Source organism: Chiloscyllium punctatum, chromosome 27, assembly GCF_047496795.1.
Source record: "Chiloscyllium punctatum isolate Juve2018m chromosome 27, sChiPun1.3, whole genome shotgun sequence".
Lineage (NCBI taxonomy): Eukaryota > Metazoa > Chordata > Chondrichthyes > Orectolobiformes > Hemiscylliidae > Chiloscyllium > Chiloscyllium punctatum.
In genome coordinates, this window is record NC_092765.1 from 3,695,159 (window position 1) to 3,721,211 (window position 26,053).

The following is a 26,053-nucleotide window of genomic DNA, read 5'->3' on the forward strand; positions in this document are numbered from 1 at the left end:
TGAGTCAATCGTTAGGAAGGCAATGATGGCATTTATTTCGAGGGGACTTGAATATAAAAGCAGCGACGTAATTCTGAGGTTCTAAAAGGCTCTGGTCAGATCACATTTGTGGTATTGTGCGCACTTTTGGGCCCCATATCTCAGGAAGGATGTACACGCCCTGGACTGAGTTCAGAGGAGGTTCACCAGAACGGTCCCAAGGCTGGAAAGCTTAACATAAAAGGAACATTTAAGGACTCTGGGTTTATACTCGATGGAGTTCAGAAGGATGGGAGGGGGATCTACTTATTATAATTCATTGAGATTATGCATCATGTAGTAGAATACTTGTATTTACTTCAAGATGGCTATGTTATTAAGCAGTAAAAGTTAAAACAAAAAAAACACATTCATATCATCAAAACATGAAGTAGTTGTTAATTTCATAAACATTTATTTACTTAAAAAATAACCCGTTAATAATTCTAATACTGTTATGTATTTGTTTCATCACTACAAACATTTCAACAAAGGTACACAAACTATTCAACATATCTGTATCAGGACATTATTGAACAGCCCCATCATTTTATCAAAACTAGAGAAAAGCTGTAACAGAAGGAGCACGCATCGAGTGAAATCTATTCACTTGTAGTAAAAGTTTACTTCGTGTGTATGCCAATTGTTTCAGAATACAAACACAAAATTAAGACTAAGAAATAAAACATGTTATTATATTAGAAATGTAATCGCAGAAAAGTAACAAATTAAACATTCTGTTGTCTTCATGTGCACTCATTCAAGAACGGCATAAATTGGATCTGTAGTAATTCCGCAGTTGTTGTGTCTCATAGATATCAGAAAATATCCATCATCACCCCAGAATGATGACCAAGAGTTTTTAATGAGCCAATATGGTTCACCATCAAGTATTCCATAACCAACTGCAAGCACAGCATGATCCAGCTCTATCCGTGAATTTTCTGAAATGGTTACATCATAATGCTTAACATGGCTCTGCAACATTAATTAATCTTAAACACAAAGTTTGCTTACTTTCTACATCTTTAGCCCCTCTGCCACAAAGAATTTTACTCAGGACTCAAAGGAATTTGCTCAATTAATTGTTTCAGAATCTTCGACTGTTCGGAAGAACAGATTCACTAATAAATTTGAACCTATTGTTGAAAGCCAAATCAGGGGCTACTTTATAATTAAAATCTGCTTTATTAGTTCAAGACTTTTGTTACAAAAAAAACTTCCAATTCATGTAGTATCTTGTTCTCCTGGTCACATACTTAGAAATACTGCAACCTAAATAATGTTCCCATTTTCTGGAATAACCCAGCCTCTGTATCCCAGCCAATACGGCCATAAGCAACCTTTCAAATCATGATGCAAGCCTTTTAAGTACAGGATTATACTGTGGCTGAACAAGATAATACAGCATGCATCCCAAAACAGTGACTCAGTGACATCAAGACAAAAGGGAAAAACTGATGATTCTGCGTGAGCAATAACCAACTGGATAATTCTTTTTTCTGAATGCATATAGTTATTTGGCAGTACAGAAATTGACCACTGCTTAAAAAAAAATACATCTTGCTGAAGCTTTGTGTCTTGTACTGATTAAGGGGCTGAAGAGTGGAGCTGGAAAAAGCACAGCAGGTTGAGTGGGATCAGAGAAGCAAGGGAGTCGATCTTTCAGGTCAGAACCTTTCATCAGGACTGATTAAGACAACCTAGATGTTGAGATACTATATTCCCTTTGTATTGGTATTCTTGTGAAATAATGCTGACAAGTGGAAGATGAAAAGCTTTGACAAAATAAGTCTTTTTTAAGCAACACTCAAGTTTTCTGACTATTACCTGGAATTCTTTGGTAATATATACCTAATGGGAATACCAATAAATGTGATGTAACCAGCAGCAGGAACTGGATTAACTAAAAATGAACATTATATATAAAGAGGTGGGGGTCTCCCTCACATCCAAGCTATAATCTTGGGGGTGAGCTCAGTTGTTTGTTTAATTTTAATACTTCAGCAGACAGGCATTTATTATCAAGCAAGATATCCACCAATCATAAAGAGGAAGGACTGCTGCATACAGAGTCACGAGCCGAGCCGAGCCTGAAGTGATGGCCACTGTGAGAGACCTGACAGGATCAATCAGTGATGCTCTGAAACCCAGGAGAGTCTGGGATCTTGCCTGGAGTACGCAGGTGGTACCCAGCCAAGGGGAATGGAGTGGAAGGGCAATTAGAAGGTGGATGCAGGAAACTTATGAAGGGCAACCTCGAACTGGCATTCAAGAAAGAAGGGACTCCCCCTGCTCCCTTTCTCTGGTCAGCAAACGATAGGAAAAAAAACCTGCTGGTTACAATTTAGGTCCAGTTCTCTTCCACTGGCTGTTAAATCGTAGCAGCAATAAAGGGCTCACTTCAGGGCCTCAGTTGGCCACGAGCAGGCAAGTTACCTGATACCTAGAATGGAGACAAGGAGAAACTTCTTCAACCATAGTGTGATAAATTCACTGCCACAGAAGGCTGTGGAGGCCAGGTCATTGAGTATATTCAAGGCTGGAGATAGATAAGTACTTGATTGCATTTTTACTCAAATAATAAAGCCCATATCTGATCATCTTCTTTCAGTTGAACCATTGCTATTCTCTTCCCGTACAGGATTTTGCAAAATATAGAAGATTGGTAGTGTGCTGAACTCTTGCTATTGTCAAAGGGATTGAGGGCTACAGGGAGAAAGAAGGAGAATGGGGTTGAGAAACCTGTCAGCCATGATTGAATGGCAGGGCAGACTTGATGGGCTGAACAGCCTAATTTCTGCTCCTATGTCTTATGGTCTTGCCTCTCTTGTTGCTTGTTACATCACGGTCGGGTGGGAACATCAACTGCACAGCATCCTATTCCATGGATCAACCCAGCACCCAGGGGTTCTCTCGAAATCGTGTCCCAATAAAAGGCTGAGGAATTCAGACACTCTGGAGTTTCAGATTTTGGGAGTAACAGCAGGAGGCAGTGTGATGTGCCTGAATAAGCAGTATTAGTGTAAGAAATGCCCATCAAAACAATTTTTTTGTTTAATCAAGTAAAGCAGGGAAGACCATACAATCCATCTGTGTATCTTTATCTGGTTATGACTGAACTGACTTTGGAAGGTTTTTCTTCATTGAATAATATCATATAAAATGTAAATTATTTCTATTTTCCATGAAATCTACATCAGTAAAATAAAACAAAGCACTGCATATGTTGAAGATCTGGAAAACAAAAGGAATTGCTGGAGAAACTCAGCAGGTCTGGTAGCATCAATGGAGTTTTGAGTCCAGTGACCTTTCTTCAGAAGAGTCACACAAATTAATGTTACCTCTGAACCAGCACTGACTTCGCAGTTGATAGTGTGTGGTTGCCACTTCTCTTAATTTAGACAATCCAATAAAATCTATTCACGACTATAAATCGACAGTCAGACCTTGGGATAATTTTATCTTTTACTTGCCCTATCCACCCAGTAAACCAAAGTCTTCCGTAAACATTAATATTAATGTTTTGAAGTCAATTTTAGATTTTTTAAAATAAAATTTTAAAAGTCATTGCTGTTTCCATTCAGTAATGTGCTTTTCAGCTGCAAGTTCACTCTATAATGATTTGTGAGGGAGAGAGTGAGCATAGTCAGGTGAGATTTGACAATTCTCACACCCTAAAATGGATTGCACTTGATACCTCACTAAAACCAATTGCAAAATCTATAAGAAGCTGGAGTCAGTTAATAAAACAAGTCAATAAAAAAATCCACAATATATAAATTCATGATAGTACCAGTACCTCCTAATTGTCACTTGGGAATAAAGAACTTGCATATTGCTGAAAAGAAAGGTACATAGACAAGGATTTTCATTTTGCATTTATCTGGATGCATGCAAACATGCTTAAATTTCAAACAATCACAACACTGTTGTGGTTCTGTTCGCTGAGCTGGGAATTTGTGCTGCAGACATTTCGTCCCCTGTCTAGGTGACATCCTCAGTGTTTGGGAGCGTCCTGTGAAGCGCTTCTGTGATCTTTCCTCCGGCATTTGTAGTGGTTTGAATCTGCCGCTTCCGGTTGTCAGTTCCAGCTGTCCGCTGCAGTGGTCAGTATATTGGGTCCAGGTCGATGTGCTTATTGATGGAGTCTGTGGATGAGTGCCATGCCTCTAGGAATTCCCTGGCTGTTCTCCGTTTGGCTTGTCCTATAATAGTAGTGTTGTCCCAGTCGAACTTATGTTGCTTGTCATCTGCGTGTGTGGCTACTAAGGATAGTTGGTCGTGTCGTTTCGTGGCTAGTTGATGTTCATGGATGCAGATCATTAGCTGTCTTCCTGTTTGTCCTATGTAGTGTTTTGTACAGGCCTTGCATGGGATTTTGTACACTACATTGGTTTTGCTCATGCTGGGTATCGGGTCCTTCGTCCTGGTGAGTTGTTGTCTGAGCGCGGCTGCTGGTTTGTGTGCTGTTAGGAGTCCTAGTGGTCGCAGTAGTCTGGCTGTCAGTTCGGAAATGCTCTTGGTGTATGGTAGTGTGGCTAGTCCTTTGGGTTGCGGCATGTCCTCGTTCCGTTGTCTTTCCCTGAGGCATCTGTTGATGAAATTGCAGGGGTATCCGTTTTTGGCGAATACATTGTACAGGTGTTCTTCTTCCTCTTTTTGCAGTTCTGGTGTACTGCAGTGTGTTTTGGACCTTTTGAACAGTGTCTTGATGCAACTTCTTTTGTGTGTGTTGGGGTGGTTGCTTTCATAGTTCAGGACTTGGTCTGTGTGAGTGGCTTTCCTGTAAACCTTTGTGGTGAATTCTCCGTTCGGTGTTCTCTGTACCATCACGTCTAGGAATGGGAGATGGTTGTCCTTTTCTTCCTCTCTAGTGAATCGGATTCCTGTGAGTGTGGCGTTGATGATCCGGTGTGTGTTCTCTATTTCTGTGTTTTTAATGATTACAAAGGTGTCATCCACATTTCTGACCCAGAGTTTGGGTTGAATTTGCAGTAAGACTGTTTGTTCTAATCTTTGCATTAGCGCTTCTGCTATGAGTCCAGAGATGGGTGAGCCCATGGGTGTGCTGTTGATTTGTTCATATATTTGGTTGTTGAATGTGAAGTGTGTTGTGAGGCACAGGTCCAGTAGTTTGAGTATGCCGTCTTTGTTGATAGATTCACCATCCTGTTGTCTGTTCTGTATGTCCAGCAGGTTGGCTATTGTTTCTCTGGCTAGGGTTTTGTCGATAGAGGTGAACAGTGCCGTTACATCGAATGAGACCATAGTTTTTTCCTTGTCTATGTGTATATTTCTGATGATGTTCAAGAATTCCTGTGTTGACTGTACAGAGTGCCTGGATCCGCTGATCAGGTGTTTCAGCTTCTGCTGTAGTTCTTTAGCCAGTTTGTGTGATGGTGTCCCTGGTAATGATACTATTGGTCTGAGTGGGATGTCTGGTTTGTGCACTTTAGGTAGTCCATAGAATCTGGGGTTGTTGTTGTTTTCAGGTTTCATTCTTTGTCGGTCAAACCTGGTTATCTCTCTGTTTTTTTTTGTAGGTTCCTCAGTGTGTTGTTTATCCTATCGGTGAGCTGTGGGGTGGGGTCAAACTCCCTGTTTTGGTAGGTGTTGGTATCTGCAAGTAGTTGTTGCGCTTTTTGGATGTACTCTGCTTTGTCCAGGATGACCGTCATTCTGCCTTTGTCTGCTGGTAGTATGATTATGTTCTGATCGTTTCTTAGTGATTTTAGTGCTTCTCTCTCCTTGTTGTTGAGGTTATGGTTTGTCTTTTCCTTGTTATCAGAGGTACAATACTTTGTCTCACTGTTTGTTGTGTCTCTTCTGTCCGTCCATTGTTCCTGAGTGTGCATTCTAGTGCTGCTAGGAAGTCTGCTGTCTTGGCGTCCCTGTGGTTGTAGTTGAGTCCCTTGGCCAGTATTGTTCTTTCCGTGTCTGTGAGCTGTCTGTGGGAGAGGTTTCTAACTCAGGTGTGTGTTGTGGTGTCCTCTCTGTTGTGTGTTAGTTTGGCCATTTTTTCTTTTAGTGCCGTTTTTTTGCGGTGTGTGGTCCTGTTCTGTCCTATGATGACGGCCTGTTCTATGGTCCGGGTCCATTCCTGTTTGGTGGTTTTTGAAATTAACGATATTTGGTGCGCAATTTCTTGTCTGTATTTGTGAAGTCTGTTGTGAGCGTCTGTAATCATTACCTGGATCATCCTGAATCCGTTCTGTCTGGCTGTGTCTCTGGCTTGTGGGTTGTTGACTGGTGGTCTGTATCTGACACATGGTGGAAGGATTCGATTCTTTCGGCATTCATGCAGGAACCGGAGTTGTTCGTATGTGGCGCTTAGGCATATTGCACAGGATTCCCATTTCCTGGCCTGTCTTAGCGTCTCTCGCCCATACGAAGGACCCAATACCCAGCATGAGCAAAACCAATGTAGTGTACAAAATCCCATGCAAAGGCCTGCACAAAACACTACATAGGACAACAGGAAGACAGCTAACGATCCGCATCCATGAACACCAACTAGCCATGAAACGACATGACCAGCTATCCTTAGTAGCCACACACGCAGATGACAAGCACCATGAGTTCGACTGGGACAACACTACTATTATAGGGCAAGCCAAACAGAAAACAGCCAGGGAATTCCTAGAGGTATGGCACTCATCCACAGATTCAGTCAATAAGCACATCGACCTGGACCCAATATACCGACCACTGCAACGGACAGCTGGAACTGACAACCGGAAACGGCAAAGACAAACCACTATAAATGCCGGACGAAACATCACAGAAGCACTTCACAGGAGGTTCCCAAGCACTGAGGATGTCACCTAGACAGGGGACGAAACGTCTGCAACACAAATTCCCAGCTTGGCAAACAGAACCACAACAACGAGCACCCAAGCTACAAATCTTCTCACAAACTTTGATCACAACAATTTATATCACACAGAAAACCAACTGGTAAGTCAATTCTGATTGGCCAAGTGTTTGCCATGGAGGAAGCAACAGGAAGCTCTCCAAATATATTTATATACTTGTTAAGCGATTCAATCTGAAAAATTGCATTTTTACTCCTAAGTAATAAAGCCCATATTTTATCTTCTTTCACCTGAACCATTGCTATCCTCTTCTCATACAGGCTTTTGCAAGATATAGAAGTTTGATAGTGTGCTGAACTCTCGCAATTTTTCTTTCTATCAGACCCATATGGATCGATTTTAATACTGTCACACAGTCTCATCAGTCTACATCCAATAACCTTTCATCTCCTTGCTCAAGAATCTGTTTATATTAACCTGAAAAATATTCGAAAATTCTGCTTCCATGTGCTTTGAGAACAGTTCCAAAAACTCTCAATCCTCTGTGGGAAAAGTAATTCTGCTTCGCTCTTAAATGGGAAATCCACTATTTTGAAACAGTAGCACTTGACTCTCCCACAAAAGGAAATATCCCTTTCACATCTACCCTGTCAAGATATGGTAAATGTGCTAAACACAGACTGTTAATACATTGTGAGTGCTCCATTATGAGTACAATCACAAAATTAATATATTTTATGGAAAATTGTATTAAGTTTGGCTGGACATGGAAAACAATTATTGAGAAGATATAAGTTCAACTGTATCCTTTCTTTTGAAATCTTGAATATTTGACATTACCCAGGAACGCCTCTTCTACTTTCATTAACTTGTACAATTTTAACTTTCCAAACAGACTGGAACTGCCATGGTGTTAAGGGCTTGGATGGAGAGGAAGTTGTTAAGTGTGCACAAGAAACTTGACCTATTCTTGGGAAATAAAGCAGGTCAGGTGACTGTGGTGTCAGTGGGGGAGCACTTTGGGGCCAGTGACTATAATTCAAATAGTTTTTAAAAAAACTAATGGAAAAGAATAGATCAGATCTAAAAGTTAAAGTTCCAAATTGGAGGAAGGCCAATTTTGATGATATTAGACAAGAACTTCCAAAAGTTGTTTGGGCACACATGTTCGCAAGTAAAGAGACAGCTGGAAAGAGGGAAGCCTTCAATAATGAGAGTCCAAAGACAGTATATTCCTGTTTGGGTGAAGGGTGAAGCTGGTAAATGTAGGGAATGTTGGATGACTAAAGAAATTGAGTGTTTGGTGAAGAGAAAGAAGGAAGCATATGTCAGGTATTGACAGCAGAGATCGAGTGAATCCTTACAAGAGTATAAAGGCTGTAGGAGTACACTTAAGAGGAAAATCTGAAGAGCAAAAAGGGGATGTGAAATAGCTTTGGCAGATAGAGTTAGGAGAATACAAATGGATTCTACAAATACATTAAGGACAAAAAGGTAACTAGGGAGAGAATAGAGCCTCTTAAAAAAAATCAGCAAGGCAGCCGATGTGTGAAACCACAGGAGATGCGGAGATACTAAATGAGTATTTTGCATCAGCATTTACTGTGAAGGAGGATGTGGAAAATATTGAACATGGGGAAATAAATAGTGACATCTTGAAAAATATCCATATTACAGTGTAGGTGGTGCTGGCTGTCTTAAAACGTGTAAAGGTGGATAGACCCCCAGGACCTGATCAGATATACCCTACAGCTCTGTGGAAAGATAGGAGAAGTGATTGCTGGGCCCCTTGCTGAGATATTTGCATCATTGATAGCCACAGATGAGGTGCCAGAAGACTGGTCATTGGCTAATGTGGTGCCACTATTTAAAGTGTTAAGGAAAAGCCAGGGAGCTATAGACCAGTGAGCTTGACATTGGCGGTGGGCAAGTTGTTGGAGGGAATCCTGAAGAACAGGATTTACATGTAATTGGATAAGGACTGATTAGGGACAGTTAACTTGGCTTTTTGCACAGGAAATTATGTCTCACTAACTTGATTGAGTTTTTTGAAAAAGTAAAGATTGATGAGGGCAGAGCTGTAGACGTGATTTATATGGATTTCAGTAAGGCATTCAACAAGGTTCCTCATGGTAGACTGGTTAGCAAGGTTAGATCACATGGAATACAGGGAGAACTAGCCATTTGGATACAGAACTGGCTTGAAGATAGAAGATAGACAGTGGTGCTGGTGGAGGGTTGTTTTTCAGACTGGAGGCCTGTGACCAGTGGTGTGCCACAAGGATCGGTGCTGGGTCCACTGCTTTTCATCATTTATATAAATGATTTGGATGTGAACATAAGAGGTATAGTTAGTAAGTTTGCAGATAACACCAAGATTGGAGGTGTTGTGGACAGCGAAGAAGGTTACCTTGGAATACAACGTGACCTTGATCAGATGGGCCAATGGACCAATGAGTGGCAAATGGACTTTAATTTAGATAAATGTGAGGTGTTGCATTGGAGTGCAGGTTCATATTTCCTTGAACATGGAGTCGCAGGTAGATAGGATAGTAAAGAAGGCGTTTGGGTAGGCTTTCCTTTATTGGGAGGTCATGTTGTAGCCATACAGGACATTGATTCAGCCACTGTTGGAATATTGTGTGCAATTCTGGTCTCCTTCCTATCGGAAAGATGTTGTGAAACCTGAAAGGCTTCAGAAAAGATTTACAAGGATAAGGAGATTTCTAAAATCATGAGGGTTATGGATAGGGTGGGGGAATCTAAAACTAGAGGGCAGAGGTTTAAGGTGAGGGGGAAAGATTAAAAAAAAGGGACCTAAGGGTCAACTTTTTCCACACAGAGGGTGGTATGTGTATGGAATGACTTGCCAGAGGAAGTGGTGGAGACTGGTACAATTACAACTTTTAAAATGCATCTGGATGGGTACATGAATAGGAAAGGTTTAGGAGAGACATGGACCAAGTACTGGCAAATGGGACTAGATTTATATCGGATACCTGTCGACATGAATGAGTTGGGCTGAAGGATCTGTTTCTGTGCTATATATTTCTATGACTCTATGACATGGAAGTAAATTAACTTTTTTTCTCTACCTTTCTGGGCTCCATTCCCAACTATCCTCTCATTCTTTCTCCCCCAACATTCTGTCATCAAGATAAATACCACATTTATCTGGACTCTGTCAGTTCTGATGAAGGGTCATTAAACTCAAAACGTTAACTCTGTTTTCAGTCCACAGATTCTACCAGACCTGCTGAGTTTCTCCAGCATTTTCTGTTTTGTTTCAGATTTGCAGCATCTGGCGTTCTTTGTTTTATATTATTATGAATGTAGATTACTTTCCTTAGCTTGTATAATAAGAAAGTTAAAATACTTACTACACTTTGACTCATAATAAACCCCATGGCTATAAAATCTAAAGGACTTATGTGAAGCATCCATCCCAACAGCCACTGGCCCATTTTTAAAGAGGGCCATTTTTAATGCTTCTCTTCTTCCTGATGTAACATTGACGTAGCTTTTCAGCTTGGCCGTGAAGACAGATTGGTTATAGTGGCAGAATCCATTCTGTACAGAGTAAAAACAGGAAGTTTAAAATAGATTGCAAATTGAAAATGTAAAAACAATTTCAAACATTTCTGGGTATAGCAGTCATCATCTGAAGACAAGGTGGGCTTTCAATTACTTAAAAATTGAATGTTTTTATTTCTTGAAGAGTCATTAATTCTGTTGGAAATCAGAAGCACTGTCTCAGCAAATATATTTGTTAAACAGAAATTAAAACAAAATGCTAGAAGGGTTTCAACAGTTGACGAGAGAAACAGAGTTAACGTTTCAGATGAACAACAAAAATGTCAGATCTGAAGTTTCTGCTTTATTTTAGATCCCCAGTATTCAACTGACCACTGATTTTTCTTCCAATCCACTCCTTACTCAGTGATACTACATAGAAAGTAAACTATAACATTATTCTCAGTGTTAAATAATATTACTCTTCAAAAAGCAATAAAATACTCCAGTAAAGTTGCATAGACATGGTGAGTTTAATATTGTTGTTTCACAACTATTAGATTAAATTAAACCTTTCTTAATGTTTAGAATCTCACAGTAAATCAATAAAGCAGTGTTCTTCAAAGGTTCCTCTTTTCCAATTTTGTTGTGCAAAATATTCACATTTCACACCAAGATGCTTGTGCACAGAGAACACAGGTCCATAAAACTGGGCAGCTGATTTCTCATCTTGCTGCTTATAACTTGCATCAAGTGGGACCAGTTAGATGCAGAGACCAAGCAAAAATCTGAATTTTATGATACAGAGTTTCTGGTCTGGATTTTCAAGGGATCCAAATTGCTTCAGAAGCACAGTTGCTTTTAATACTATTGCAGAAAAACAAACTCATCAGAAAACTCTTGAATTCTCTATTCCAGAGGACTGTGGAAGCTTAACATTTTGAGTACATTTAAAGTTGATGTTGACAAATCTTTGAATACCATTGGTGTAAAGGCTTCTGAGAAAGTGTGAATTAAAAGGCATAGACACTTTGGATTTGCCATGATCATATTAAGTGGTGTAGCAGGCTCTTATGGGCTGAATGGCCTACTCCTATTCCTAATACAGTACTCACCTGTCCCAGATAAGAACCATACGATTCTGCAGTTGCAATTCCACCATGTTTGATCATCCATTCATATGCTCGCCATTCTTCCCCTCCATCACAGGCAGCATTTCCAAAACCCCATGTACAATCAAGTAACATTTGCTGAGACAGCGGGACTAAAGATCCTGTCTGAAGGGAAACATAATCTAAGTTTACAGCAACAATGCTATTAAGGATTGAAAACAATTAAATACTCATTGTCTACGTTAATAAACTTATCACAAGATCATGAAGGAAGCTAGCACTGACACTGGCTTGATTTACTCTGTAAACTAAAAGCAAGGGTTTAATAGAACACCATTACTCAATAAAAATAGTCTCTGACCATTTATTACTTTTCAATTAATTGTTAAACTAATGGTAAATAACTCCCAGAAAAATAAGAAACTGGAGCAGTCAAAGTGTTTGAAAATGCAGTCATTTTTTTTGTAAAACGGAAAAGGAATTTTAAGGCTTTTATACTTAATTTCACACTGTCCATCTACAATATTTACTCTAAGACCAGTTTAAAAATAGTACCAAAGCACAAATGCCAATTTTCTGTCTGGAATAATATCACCAAATTTAAGGGAGACATTTTCACACTGATCTTCTTGAAATGTTGAGAGAGTCATTCGTCTGTGTCCTGTTTCAAACAAGGCAATGCTGAACTGTTCAAATCTTTCCGTGCCTCGAGTGTTAGGCGTCAGTAAGACTTACTCTGTAACTCTCTTGAGGGCAATGTTCATCAATTGTGCATTGGGATAACCTTATCCTCATCTCTGTTCCTCCATGCAAAGCAGCTGCTTGCTTTCGTTTGCAAATATTGGTGTGTCTCAGATACTAGCTTCTCACTATTTGTTGTTCAAAACCAGCTCGCATACAGAATGAGATGAAAGTCTCACGTACACTGAGAAAGAAAAAAGCTGGAGTTTACAGCCCAGCCCCCACCACGCAGCTGTTTGGTGATGTGGCAGGGGCATGTACCTGATCCAATACCTTCCCACCTAACCCTAATCCGAACTCCATAAAAACAACAGACAGGCAGTCCACTATCTTCTTAAAATTGGAAATTAAGCTTGTTAACAGGCCCATTAACCCAGACATTACGCTGTACAGACCATAATACAGATGGCATGGCAGTAGGCCTAAGCGTAAAAACTGTTGGTAGGAAGGAGAATTGGTGACATGGTCTATTCTGAGAGGAGCCTGGTGCATATTCAGCATAACCCCTACTCCCAACACCTTGGACGTCACCTCCACCTTTGTGGCTTTCCATCTTGCTGCCAAAACCTTCTCTACCTTTCTGCAATCCCACCCCAACCAAACACATAACTTATCTCTGGGATTCATGTCATTTTGATACAGGAGCCCCCTTGCAGTCCCAGCAGTGACCACTCCTGAGCTCATTCAGCAGCCAGCTCATCCCAGCGTTGGACTGTCTTCCACTCAGGGGGCAGCCCTTAGCTCTTTATGGCTGCAGTGGCGTGGCTTCTTTAAAATTCAACCCAAGAGAACAGCAAATAAAACTGCCCAACTTGGCATTTAGGGGTCATTCTGTTCCAGAGACCGTAGGCTTATCACGATAGCGTGTGACTAGAGAACAACAGTAATCAAACTAATCCAGGAGAATCCTAGCCAAATCACTAGAGGATATAAAATAATTGTTTCCATTCAATGAAATCACAGTCTTGTTTGCTTTAAATGGGATTGATGTTGGACCAAATTATGCAATAGCTAATGAAATTCCTGTGGCTGGGTCACACAGAGTTCAAATCCTAATTCAGACCATCAATACCGTCAGTTCGGATCTAGCCCTAGGTTAAACCATTGCTTAGATATTTTACTGTTTTCCAAATTTTAATAGAGCAACAGAGAAACATGCTGGGCTATGGGGAAAAAGCAGAGAAGTGAGAGAAATTGGATTTCAAAGACTTGGCAAAAGCATTAAGGGTCCTCATGGGCTGTACCATTCTCGGATACTATTGTAGTACTTTGCAAACACATCATTCACCTTCAGAAAGAGTGCTCCTTCTATATTCCCAGTTGAACTAAAACTCCAACAGGATCCACACAGAGCTTGATCTTTTACAGGGGTCACAGCACCTTGAAGATATACAAGATTCAAAGTCAAGTTCATAAATCATTCCATTGAATTAATTGGTTGTATCTAAATAATGCTGGGCAAGCAATTGAGAACCTCCTAAAAATTCACTTTTCAAAAATAAGATGTTTTGTTAATTGATCTTGAGACATGTACAAAAAATGAGGATGGTGAGTAATGACTTATGGAGACTGCCTGTTCGGAAGGACCCTGAAGAGTTGAGCAGAATCAAAAAGCTCAGCTTCCAGAGAAACCAGAGGCCAGTAAATCCTTCAGCTTCTCAGTCCACTGCCTTCACCTGTAGAAAATGTGACACATAGTCCACGTCCTCCAGGCAATACTCACACAGAGTGGACCATCAAGGTACACAAACCATCAGGATATGGCAGTCTTACAAAAGAACAGAGAAGGGACTTGGGACTGGATTTTCACTCCATGACCATGCCAGAACAGGGACCAGAATGCTTTAAAAATGGTTCATGGGATCTCAGTTCCAAGAGCATTCCCATCACTAGCAACTTTTACAGAGTACAGGTAGACTCCTAACCTTTCCATCATGTGTGTCTTAAAAATCACACGACACCAGGTCATAGTCCAACAGGTTTAATCACTTTAGCAACTTAATCACTTAAAAACGTAACAGCAATCTAGGTTTGTTCAATGCATCACATCAGTTGTATGACACTTTGATCTTTTACTATAAATTCTGTGTCCTGTGATCCTGCCCCACTAGCTACCTGATGAAGGAAAGCTTGTACTTTCAAATAAACCTACAGGAATATAACATGGTATCTGGTGACTGTCAACATTGCCCACCCCAGTCCAACACTGGCACCTCCACATAAAGGAGGGACGGGAGAAATGGAGCATTTCAGTGCCTCCTTCCCAATTCTGATTGAGTCAGACTGCCGTATGAAGGAGAGCTGGCTCACAACCCCTTCCTGGAATCATAAACACTTTCGCAAATAAATTCAGAAGGTCAAATGCCATAATGGAAATCTACAGAGTATGTTAAGAATGTTTTTTTAATACAGTAATTAATGAGAAGGCCTTGTTCTTGAAAAGCAAGTAACAACTGAATTGACCATCAGTGGAAAAGGATTCAGACACAGTTGAAAACATTATCCAATGTACAAAATGCTCTTATGCATTTATTATCTTCAAACAAGGCACTTGCATTAGCTACACAAAAGGGAGCAAGTCCCATACCATATAATCTCCAGTCTAAACTGGGAGGTGGCACAATTGATTTGTAAAGCTCTGTGGGAAAGGGCTGCCCATTGTTCAGTGTGGTACTCTTCAGTCTTCCATTCAGTACAGATACCTCATTTATTGTTCGGTCAGCCAAGTGATTAATTTCCAATTTGAAGGTCAGGTTTCTCCGATTCATTGAATGAATGTACCTGAAAAAAAAATCATAAACACAACACAAAAGAACACAGAACAAAAAATGCACAGGGATTGAACAGGTCAGTTGCTAGTGATCTAGCTTGGTGCCATTTGACATCTTGGCCTGGACAGTTTGTTTTAACATTCTGACCAATTCTACATTTGTATATCTTTGTAGTTTAACAGCCAGGTAAGACAGCAATGGTTTAGAGAAAGCAAGCACCGCACATCAGAATACATGCAAAATAGTACATATTTTCTATTGCCCTTGTGCATGGATTCCTACTATTTCTAATAGCACTTTGGATATTCATCCTTAGATTGAGTGTGTTGCTGGTGAAGCCAGAATGTATTCACCATCAATTAAAGCCCTCCCCCACTGATCTCAAAAACTATGCCTTCCCCCACTGATCTCAAAACATCTGCTGATTGTTTGAATTTTCTTCTCTTCATTCATACTTTGGACCTCTTCCATTGATAATGGTCATACACTAAATGGAAACAATTATTGGAGGTTCAGAATAAATTCAAACTTGTTATTCATAATAATTCAAGTGATTTGTATTTGCTAGAGGCTTTAGAATTTGTCCAATTATTTTTACATAGATAGCATCCCAAGAATCAGATGTCTCTCACAATTAGTCTATAATTTTATGTTGGCTACCCATAAACCGATATTCTTCTTTCAAGGCTGTAACTACACAATCTCAGACTCTAATTTCAAATGGTCTGAGAATGCAGATGGTTACTCATGCAAGGTTACTGGGTACCATATTAATGCATGACAATTTTTTGCCTTGTAATTTGCTCAAGAATTTACAGTAACGTCATAGAGTCATAGAGATATACAGCACAGAAACAGACTCTTTGGTCCAACTTGTCCATGCCGACCAGATATCCCAACGCAATCTAGTCCCACCTGCTAGCACCTGGCCCATATCCCTCGAAACCCATCCAGATGCCTTTTAAATGTTGCACTATTTCTAGCCTCCACGACTTCCTCTGGCAGCTCATTCCATACACGCACTACCCTCTGAGTGAAGAAGTTGCCTCTTAGGTCTCTTTTATATCTTTCCCCTCTCACCCTAAACCTATGCCCTCTAGTTCTGGACTCCCCCACCCCCAGGGAAAAGACTTTATCTATTTATCCTTGTTGGACCCCAAGGTTATATGCTGCCAACTTGCTTTTTTTGGAATATTGGTCATGTGAGAGTTGAGAAAACACAACCTGGTCTGCTGGATAGCTTTAGCCATCTGGACATAGAACCAATGTCATTAAAGTCAATGTTGCAGAGGTTTTGCTCAAATACTTTTGAAGCTGCTTTCAAGAAAGCACCAGTATTTGTTCAATGGTTTCCCTAATGAATCTGGAGGATGTGGCAGAGAAGCTGGTGATGGAATTTCTTTAGTAATTTAAGATTTTGTTGTTACACAGTCTTGGTCTCACTGCAGTATAGCAGACAGACAACAACAGCTGATTTGTATGTTGGGACATCTGTTGATTTGACAAGAAGGATCTCCACCAAACAGAAGTCAGAAAGTAGCCAAAGGTCAAGCACAAAAATTTGGAGCCATGTACAGGCCAGACTAGGTAAGGACAGCAGATTTCCCTCCCTAAAGAACATGAATGAACTAGATGTTTCTTTTGACAATCCAATAGTTTAATGATTCGCCATTAATGAAATTGAAATGCATTCCATCAATTAAATCCCCAGATGCCATGGTAGAATCTGAATTCTTGGATGTAGATCAATGCAACAAGCTTTTGAATGTCCAACAGTATAAGTTTTGATTGACAGTGATGTGAAAAACTGAACTGTTAAACCCATCCTCTAGAATCAGGGGCACAGTTTAAGGATGGGACACAGGCCATTTAGGACTGAGAAGAAGAGAAATTCCTTCACCAGTGTTGAGAGGGTAAGTGGCTTACTCCTATTTCCACGTTTAAATTAAGCCTTTGTGAAACAATGCTTAGTTTTGATGACAATCACACAATGATAATCAACTTTACCTCACGTTGTGAGTAAATGTTGTTTTTCTCATCTCATGCTCCAGGTCATCTTTCTCGTAGTCCCTATTAAATTTCTTCTTGTAATACTTGAACAAGTCATGTGTCCGATTACCTTGGTCACTGTCAATTAAATCCTGAATGGGATTAGCCACAATTCTGTGTTCTGCTGCAGGACCAGGAAAACTTTCACAAGACAAACCTGTGATAATTTATACAAGTATGCGTTAGTGTCTAGTCATTATTTATTGGCCAGAATTAAGCATTGGTGGTAGTGGTCTCATCCACTGTTTGGAAACAACTGAAGGACTTGCCTCATTTCCAAGAGGAAAGGCCCAATGGAATAAAGTATTCTGACACACTATTCTGACCATCTCTGGGTCATTCCTGAAACCTTTCTCACTTCCAGCTCCTGGCAGCTGCTAACCAATCAGAACCTGGCAGCTCTCTGCTATATAGAAACATATCAAATAGCAGCAAGAGTTGGCCATTCAGCCCTTTGAGCCTGCTCCACTATTCAACAGGATTGTGGCTGATCATCCAACTCAATACCCTGCTATCTCCCGATACCCTTGATCCCTTCAACCTAACAACTACATTTAACTCCTTCTTTAAAAACAGTCAATGTTTTGGCCTTAACTGCTTTCTGTGGCTGAGAATTCTACAGGCTCACCACACTTGGGGTGTGAAGACATTTCTCCTAATCTCAGTCTTACAGGTGGTGCTACTGGGAGTGCTGGCTGCTGTTGGTATTGCATCTTAGGAGAGGCCTGGGATTGTCAAAGGAACATCAAGCTAGAGATGAGCAAGGCTAGGATGGGGGAATGGAGAGCTCTCAGTGACTCCCTTTCTCCCTGATGCAGAGGTGCTTTGATTGGGCACAGAGCACTCTGATGGGCTGATGGTGACAGCCTGCTCCATCACTGGTTGATATCCAGCAACTTCAGGGTGAGACCCTTAAATGGTCACTTCACGGCCACAACTGGCCTCTACAATCTTTGTCTTGCACCATCCTCACCCTCCCTCCCCAGAGCTTGTCCAAGGTGTGGGTTTTTTTCTTTATTAATTCATGGGATGAGGGTGTCACTGACTAGGCAGCATTAATTGTCCATCCCTAGTTGACCAGAGGGCAGTTAAGAGTCAACCACATTGCTGTGGGTCTGGAATCACATGTAGACCAGACCAGGTAAGGATGGCAGCTTCCTTCTCTAAAGGACATTAGTGAAGCAGATGGGGTTTTCTGACAATCGACAAAGGATTCATGGTCAGCATTAGATTCTTAACTTTAGATATTTATTGAATTTAAAATCTACCATCTGCCATGGCAGATTTGAACCTGGGTCTCCAGAACATTATCTTTGTCTCTGGATTAATAGTCCAGCAATAATACCACTAGGCCATCACCTCCCCATGAGGGCACACAGAATTAAATTCCGCTCGTGTTCAACATTCCGACTACTATACAAGTTATTTCACTTGTGAAACACGTTGCTTAAAAATTCATTCATGGGACATGGGTGTTGTTGGTGAGGTCAGCATTTAATGTCCATCCCTACTTGCCTTTGAACAGGGTGGCAAGGCCTTTTAGAGGGCAGTTAAGAGTTGACTACATTGCCCTGGATCTGGTGTCACATGTCGGCCAGCGCAGGCAGATTTCCCTCCCTATAGGACATTAGTGAACCACAATCGATGGGTCCTCATGGCTACCATTGCAGAGACTAGCTTTCAAATGTAAACTTCACCAGCTGCTATGGGTGGGCTTGGGTTCAAATCCCACAAAGTCTTAGCCCAAGACTCTGATTTACAAGTCTCTCTTGTACATACAAAAAGTCTTTACGAGATATCCTGCAAACTACTGTTTACAAACTTTTGGTTTTGATGTTCTAAACCCTTCTCATTCAGCAATTAAATATTAAAACTATGTGGCTGGGGAAGAAAGAGGCAGTTAATCTATAACAGTAATTCTTTATGCTACAAGTTGTTATGTTTAATGTAAATAAAGGAAAGCTTATACCAAAACGATTCTATTTATTTCACTAATGACTTCAAAATGATCCTGTAAATATGCTTGTAATTTTCTTTCATTCATTCAGGGAATGCCAGCAGTGCTGGCTAGGTCAGCATTTATTGCCCATCCCTAATTGCCCATTGCTGTGGGACTAGAGTCACATGTGGGCCAGGCCAGGTAAGCATGGCAGTTTCCTTCCCTAAAGGTCATTAGTGAACCAGATGGGTTTTTCTGACAAAGGACAATGGATTTATGATCATCATTAGATTCTTAAGTCCCGAATTTTAATGAATTCAAATTCCACTATCTGCCACGGCAGGATTCAAACCCAATTCCCCGGAACATTGCCTTGTTCTTTGGATTAAAAGACTAATGATAATATCACTAGGCCATTGCCTCCCAATTAATATTGAACAGTTAAGCATTTCAAACTTTCAACTTGTCACTTGTAACTCTTCTCTCTCCAACTCCTAGTTCCTTCCTCCAATAGGTACCACTTCAGAACTATCTTATCCCAAATCTTAACCTACATAGATCCATAAAGCTCTACAGCACAGAAAAGGCCCTTCGGCCCATCGAATCTACAGCAGTCAAAAACAAGCACCTAACTATTCTAATCTCATTTTCCAGCTGAAAATGTGTTGCTGGAAAAGTGCAGCAGGTCAGGCAGCATCCAAGGAGCAGGAGAATCGACATTTCGGGCACGAGCCCTTCTTCAGGACCAGCACCAGGATAGTGATCTGTATAGCATGACATTGAAGATGTATTTAAATGTGCATTTGCAATGTTATGAGGGTTTCTGCCTGTACCACCCTTACAGGTAATGAGTGACCATTCCCTTACAAGGAAAACATTCGTCTTCCAATCAGCATCCACCAAAATGTGACAGGGAACACAACAAGGCATGCAAGGTTATTGGCCAAGCGCTGGAAAATGGGATTAGAACAGTTCGGTGCTTAATTTTGACCAGTGCAAACCTGATGTTAAAAAGATTTTTTTTTTGTGTGCTGTAGATCTCTATAATTCTAATATTGTATTGCATCAACAGAACCTTAGCACACTGCCACATTGTAAGTCATGAAAGCAGGGTGTTAATGTAAATTAAAATAATCATCTTGGAGCAGCTCTTAAACACAAAGAGAAAACCCCCAGGAACATTGAGACTTTGAGCAATTTAATCAAAGTTTCTGGAGCCAATCAACAGGATCAGTGGTCCAGTCACTCTTCCCACGCACATTCCTTTAAACTTCTCAAGACTGACTTTTGAAACAAGCAAATAAAGGGAAATTATAACCACATAACATGCTGGTTCTGCACAAGGCTGCAGCATCTATCTGCTGGATCTTTTACCTTCAGGAAGTTTGAAGACATTTGGGTCCACATCATACTTCAATTCATTGTAATCTATTTCATACTTGTCATAATGTCCACCAAACAAGGTATTGTATCCCATCATTTCATAATGGACAGGAATGGGGCCTTGACTGGAACTGGAAAGCCACATGGTGTAAGTATTCTTCTTTTTATCCACCACAGTGACATTTTGCCATACACTGCAATGACATCCTTTGAAATCCTCTTCCTTTATGAACTAAGAAATAAGTATATATAAGAACACAGTTACCAACAAGATTTTGCATCAGTTTAATTTACCTTTAGCTTCTTTGTAAAAATGTGTTCATTCATGGTAATTTGCCTCAGCAGTACTTATTGCCCAGGAGTAGGTGATGAAGAGCTGCTGCTCTTAGCCTCCGCAGTCTGTGAGCTGTAGGGATACCCACAGAGCTTTGGAGAGGAGGGAGTTCCAGAATTTTAACCCAGTGACAATGAAGGAACAGAAATATCGATCCAATGGTCATGGTGGTTGTGAATTGGAGGAGATTGTGAATGTGGTGGTGTTCTCACTAATCATTCACAAGATGAGGGTGTCACTGGCTAGGCCAGTATTTATTGCTCATCCCCATCCCTAGTTGCTCAGAGGGCAGTTAAGAGTCAACCCCCCCACATTGCTGTGGGTCTGAAGTTGCATGTTGGCCAGAGTAGGTAAGGATGTCAGATTACCTTCCCTAAATGACATTAGCGATCTAGATGGATTTTTCCAACAATTGGCAATGGTTTCATGGTCATCATTGGATTCTAGATGGCAGAGATTGCAGGTTTCGAAGGTGTAACCAGAGGGTATTTGGTGAATTCCACGGTGCATCTTGCAGATGGTACAGATATTTTCTAATCAGCATACTCCAAGATGTTATTACACACACTGGAGCAAGTGGGACTTGAACCCAGGCCTCTTGTCTCAGAGGTAGGCACACTGCCACTGCACCATCCTGCTGCTGCTGCGTCAGTGGTGAAGAGAGTGAATGGTGAAGATGGTGACTGGCTCACGAATAGATAGTAATCTCTCCTCCTTATTGTTGTGGGGAGGTGATGGTCTTATTGCTGGACAGCCAAACCAGAGACCCAGATAACATTCTGGGGATGTGGGTTTAAATCCTGCCACAGCAGATGGTGGAATTTGAATTATATATATATTATCTGGAATTAAGAGTCTCACAATGACCATGAACCTATTGTCAATTGTCAGGAAAAAAAACATCTGGTTCACTAATGTCCTTTATGGAAGGAAACTGCCATCCTTACCTTATCTGGTCTGGCCTACATATGACCCACAGCAATGTGGTTAACTCTTAACTGCCCTCTGGGCAATTAGGGATAGGCAATAAATACTGCCTAACCAGCAAGGCCTTCATCCTGTGAATGAATAAAGGACACAAAATTATGGCCTTTCCTTCAGATATCAAATAGAATTCAAAAGGTTAATAACTTTATTCTAATGCAAGGAAAGAGCACCTGAACATTTCAACTTTGATTAAATGAACACATTGTTAAAATTTTCAGCAACAATTTCCTGGTTTGACATGATGCCATTCAGTTCTGTGTCATTAGCATTTCAGTCCTTTTCCTTTTGATCATACACATCCTCACCTGAAAACTTTGCAAAGCTGGAATAACTGGCTGTGCAGTGATAGGATTATGGATGGTCCCATTTAGTTGAAAGCATTTAATAACATTTATCTCAGTTTCTGTAGTTGCTGGAGAAATTTTGTAACTAATTCCAGCTGGCTCTTCAAATCCATGCTGTAGGGTTATAACCTGACCTGTTAAGTTGGCAGAAACATTTCCTAAAGATTTCTATATTAAAATATAAAAGAAACAGCATCAATTCTTTACAGTAGATTCTTATGCTCATGACCAGCTTAGTTCTGAAGATATTCTGCCTTCAGCAGTAATATAGTACTCATTTTGCTCTTCTAACAAATTATAAAGTTATCTACTTAAAAAAAATACAAATTTCCTACAAACTGTCACTCTCATGGTCTCAAATCCAGGCGTTCCAGTCAATGTACAAGTTTTTTTTTAAACAGAGGCTGAGTTTAGAAATGATGATCTCTTTGAAATGTACAAGATTTTGATCGGGCTTGAAAGGGCTGACGCTGATACTGTCCCCCTCCACCACTTCCCTCCCAGCTGGGAATCTAGAACACTGTCGGGCACAGTCACAGGATAAGGGGCTAATCATTCAGGCTTGAGTGAAGAGAGATTTCTTCTAGGCTGCAGATCTTTGGAATTTTTTTCTGTCATTGAACACATTTAAGGCAGACATAGATTTTTAGACATCCAGAGACAATTGTGAACAAAGATAACAGCTATAATGATATTGAGTGACAGAGCAGGCAGAGGGGAATCCAGTCTTCTCTAACTCCGATATTCCATCTTCTTATGATTTCCGCTTTCATTAACCCAGAAGACAAGAAAGTGAACTGAGCCTAAAACTCTCCCAATATTGTCTTTCACCAAATTCACTCACAGTCTAAATTTAGGTAAATTCAGAGCTGAAACAAGTGCTTTCGAGTCATTCTGATATTTCTCAGACTGGAGAGAGAGAGTAATTTACAATAATTTACGATACCATGATAGTATTCAATGCGGCTGACTTGCCCAGAGTAGTTGTACCAAGCTTCGAATGGTTCTTCAATCTCAGCGAATGGCAAAATAATAGTCCCTGTCAACAAAATGATTTACAAAGTAAGTTTGACTGATGAGGTCGAGGTCAAGTACAACCTTCACTAACAAAACAAGCAACATCTGATCATTCTCAATCGTTCATTATTTATTCTGGTCAAAAATCAGAAAATAAAATTCAATTTCATATACTTTACACAAATTGTTGAAATAAAGTTACAAAATTGTATCTTTTCTATACATCTGGAAGTATTTTAATTTGATCTCCTTGACATTAGATTGTAACTTAGCATCTGTGCCTTTAGCTGTCGAAGCACTAAACTCTATTTCCTTCCTCTTTAAAACTACTTACATCTCTATTCTTGTTTATGGCATCTCTTTACATCTAAGTTTTTAAACCAAGAATTTGGTCATGTGTTCAAATGAAACTCATCTAGCAATCCTGTTTGATAAAACTCCTGTGAATTACTTGGGAGTTTTCTTTTCCTAATAAAAGCTGTAATTGGAAGCACATCATATGAACCGGGCTGAAAAAGAAAATAAATTCTAGCATAGGCTTTTGTTATACATGCAAACTCCTTTGAAAAACATACTGTCACAAGTCCATATATTTATGAAGAAAAATTGTTAATTATGTCGACAGCATTTTGCAATCTAACTAATTTTTGGTAGCTGAACAAATCAGGGACAGATCAGCAAGAAGTACAAATCATCTCCCAAACAAAACAAAATCACAAAACAAATACAACATAACTCTCACTTGCAATATCATATTTCTTTGTCAAAAGATCATGTGCTCACCAAAGTGCTAAAAATTATATATTAGCTTTGAAAACTAGACAATTTTAGCTCAGCAGTTTTTCTAAGTCTGTGCGTCTCTCTAAAGCAGTGGAACCAGAACATACTGGAAATATTGTAAAGACCCCTGGAGTCCAATAATCTTAAACATGTGATTTGAATTTCCAGTGACTGACTTAAATAAACCTCATGGTACGATTTCATGTTGCAAGCCTTTAAAGTTACAGAAGAACTAAATTAACCATGAGTAAACATTCACTCACGGCACGGTGGCACAGTGGTTAGCACTGCTGCCTCACAGCGCCAGAGACCTGGGTTCAATTCCCGCCTCAGGCGACTGACTGTGTGGAGTTTGCACATTCTCCCTGTGTCTGCGTGGGTTTCCTCCGGGTGCTCCGGTTTCCTCCCACAGTCCAGAGATGTGCAGGTCAGGTGAATTGGCCATGCTAAATTGCCCGTAGTGTTAGGTAAGGGGTAGATGTAGGGGTATGGGTGGGTTGCGCTTCGGCGGGGCGGTGTGGACTTGTTGGGCCGAAGGGCCTGTTTCCACACTGTAAGTAATCTAATCTAATCTAAACATGGCCAGCTTATACAGAAGACAACAGAAAAGATATTCTCCATTTTAACCATGACTGAAAACTTCATCTCGAGTAAAGTTTTGCAGCCTGCTTGTCACAGAATTGCAGTTTTTAACTGGAGGTAGTGCAAAATTATTTCCACCTTCCAACTAGAGCTATAGAGTCATAGACATGTACAGCATGGAAACACACTCTTTGGTCCAACCCGTCCATGCCGACCAGATATCCCAATCCAATCTAGTCCCACCTGCCAGCACCCAGCCCATATCCCTCCAAACCCTTCCTATTCATATACCCATCCAAATGCCTCTTAAATGTTGCAATTGTACCAACTTCCACACTTCCTCTGGCAGCTCATTCCATACACGTACCACCCTCTGCATGAAAACGTTGCCCCTTAGGCCTCTTTTATATCTTTCCCCTCTCACCCTAAACCTATGCCCTCTAGTTCTGGACTCCCCGATCCCAGGGAAAAGACTTTGTCTATTTATCCTATCCATGTCCCTCATAATTTTGTAAACCTCTATAAGGTCACCCCTCAGCCTCCAACACTCCAGAGAAAACAGCCCCAGCCTGTTCAGCCTCTCCCTGTAGCTCAAATCCTCCAACCCTGGCAACATCCTTGTAGATCTTTTCTGAACCCTTTCAGGTTTCACAACATCTTTCCGATAGGAAGGAGACCAGAATTGCACGCATTATTCCAATAGTGGCCTAACCAATGTCCTGTACAGCCGCAACATGACCTCCCAACTCCTGTACTCAATACTCTGACCAATAAACAAAAGCATACCAAACGCCTTCTTCACTATCCTATCTACCCGCGACTCCAATTTCAAGGAGCTATGAACCTGCACTCCAAGGTCTCTTTGTTCAGCAACACTCCCTAGGACCTTACCATTAAGTGTATAAGTCCTGCAAAGATTTGCTTTCCCAAAATGCAGCACCTCACATTTATCTAAATTAAACTCCATTTACCACTTCTCAGCCCATTGGCCCATCTGGTCCAGATCCTGTTGTAATCGGAGGTAACCCTCTTCGCTGTCCACTACACCTCCAATTTTGGTGTCATCATCAAACTTACTAACTGTACCTCTTATGCTCACATCCAAATCATTTATGTAAATGACAAAAAGTAGAGGGCCCAGTACCGATCCTTGTAGCAACGGAGCTCATCTCATTAATAGGCAGCGTCCTATTCTACCACCATGCCGGGTAGAAACTAGATGCTGTGAATTCCCAAAGTAAAAGTCTGAGCAGGTACCTGGTGACTCAAGCACATCACCTCAACCTCCGGACTTCCACCTCGGACACCCAGTACCAGTGTCTCAGGGCATGCTCGAGGGCAGCAGCTGCATGCACCCATGAACACTGACATCCGATACATTCCAGTCTCTTTATGCATCATGGGAAACTTCCACATGGTCCACTAATAGGACAATCCTGTCTGACCGGACTGCATTTTGGAGGAGATGGGTTTCTAACTGACATGGTCCTGTCAGCACTCTGTGCTGCAGGGTCAGGCTCTCAGCTCAATGCTGCTCTATTGTTCTCCAGGCATTCACTTACCTTGAGCATACTGGGATGCTCACAGTATCTCTGCCTTTCCCTTTAGCCGTGCAGCTTGTCCAGGGTGTTAACAGTGATCAGTCCAGAGGGTAGACATGTTGCT

At 40.8% G+C, this 26,053-nt stretch overlaps 1 protein-coding gene across 1 annotated transcript; it reads right to left on the reverse strand.

Moving 5' to 3' along the window:
* Window positions 1-464: 464 nt before the first annotated feature.
* Window positions 465-25,804, reverse strand: LOC140453727 (digestive cysteine proteinase 2-like). The gene is made up of 11 exons (XM_072548688.1): window positions 25,646-25,804; window positions 23,478-23,535; window positions 22,956-23,048; window positions 21,971-22,143; window positions 20,336-20,576; window positions 16,981-17,179; window positions 14,790-14,983; window positions 13,491-13,582; window positions 11,465-11,626; window positions 10,217-10,406; window positions 465-962 (listed from the first exon to the last, which is right to left on the reverse strand). The coding sequence occupies exons 1-11, from the start codon at window positions 25,802-25,804 to the stop codon at window positions 775-777; spliced, it is 1,749 nt and encodes a 582-aa protein (XP_072404789.1). The 3' UTR covers window positions 465-774.
* Between the last annotated feature and the right edge of the window lie 249 nt (window positions 25,805-26,053).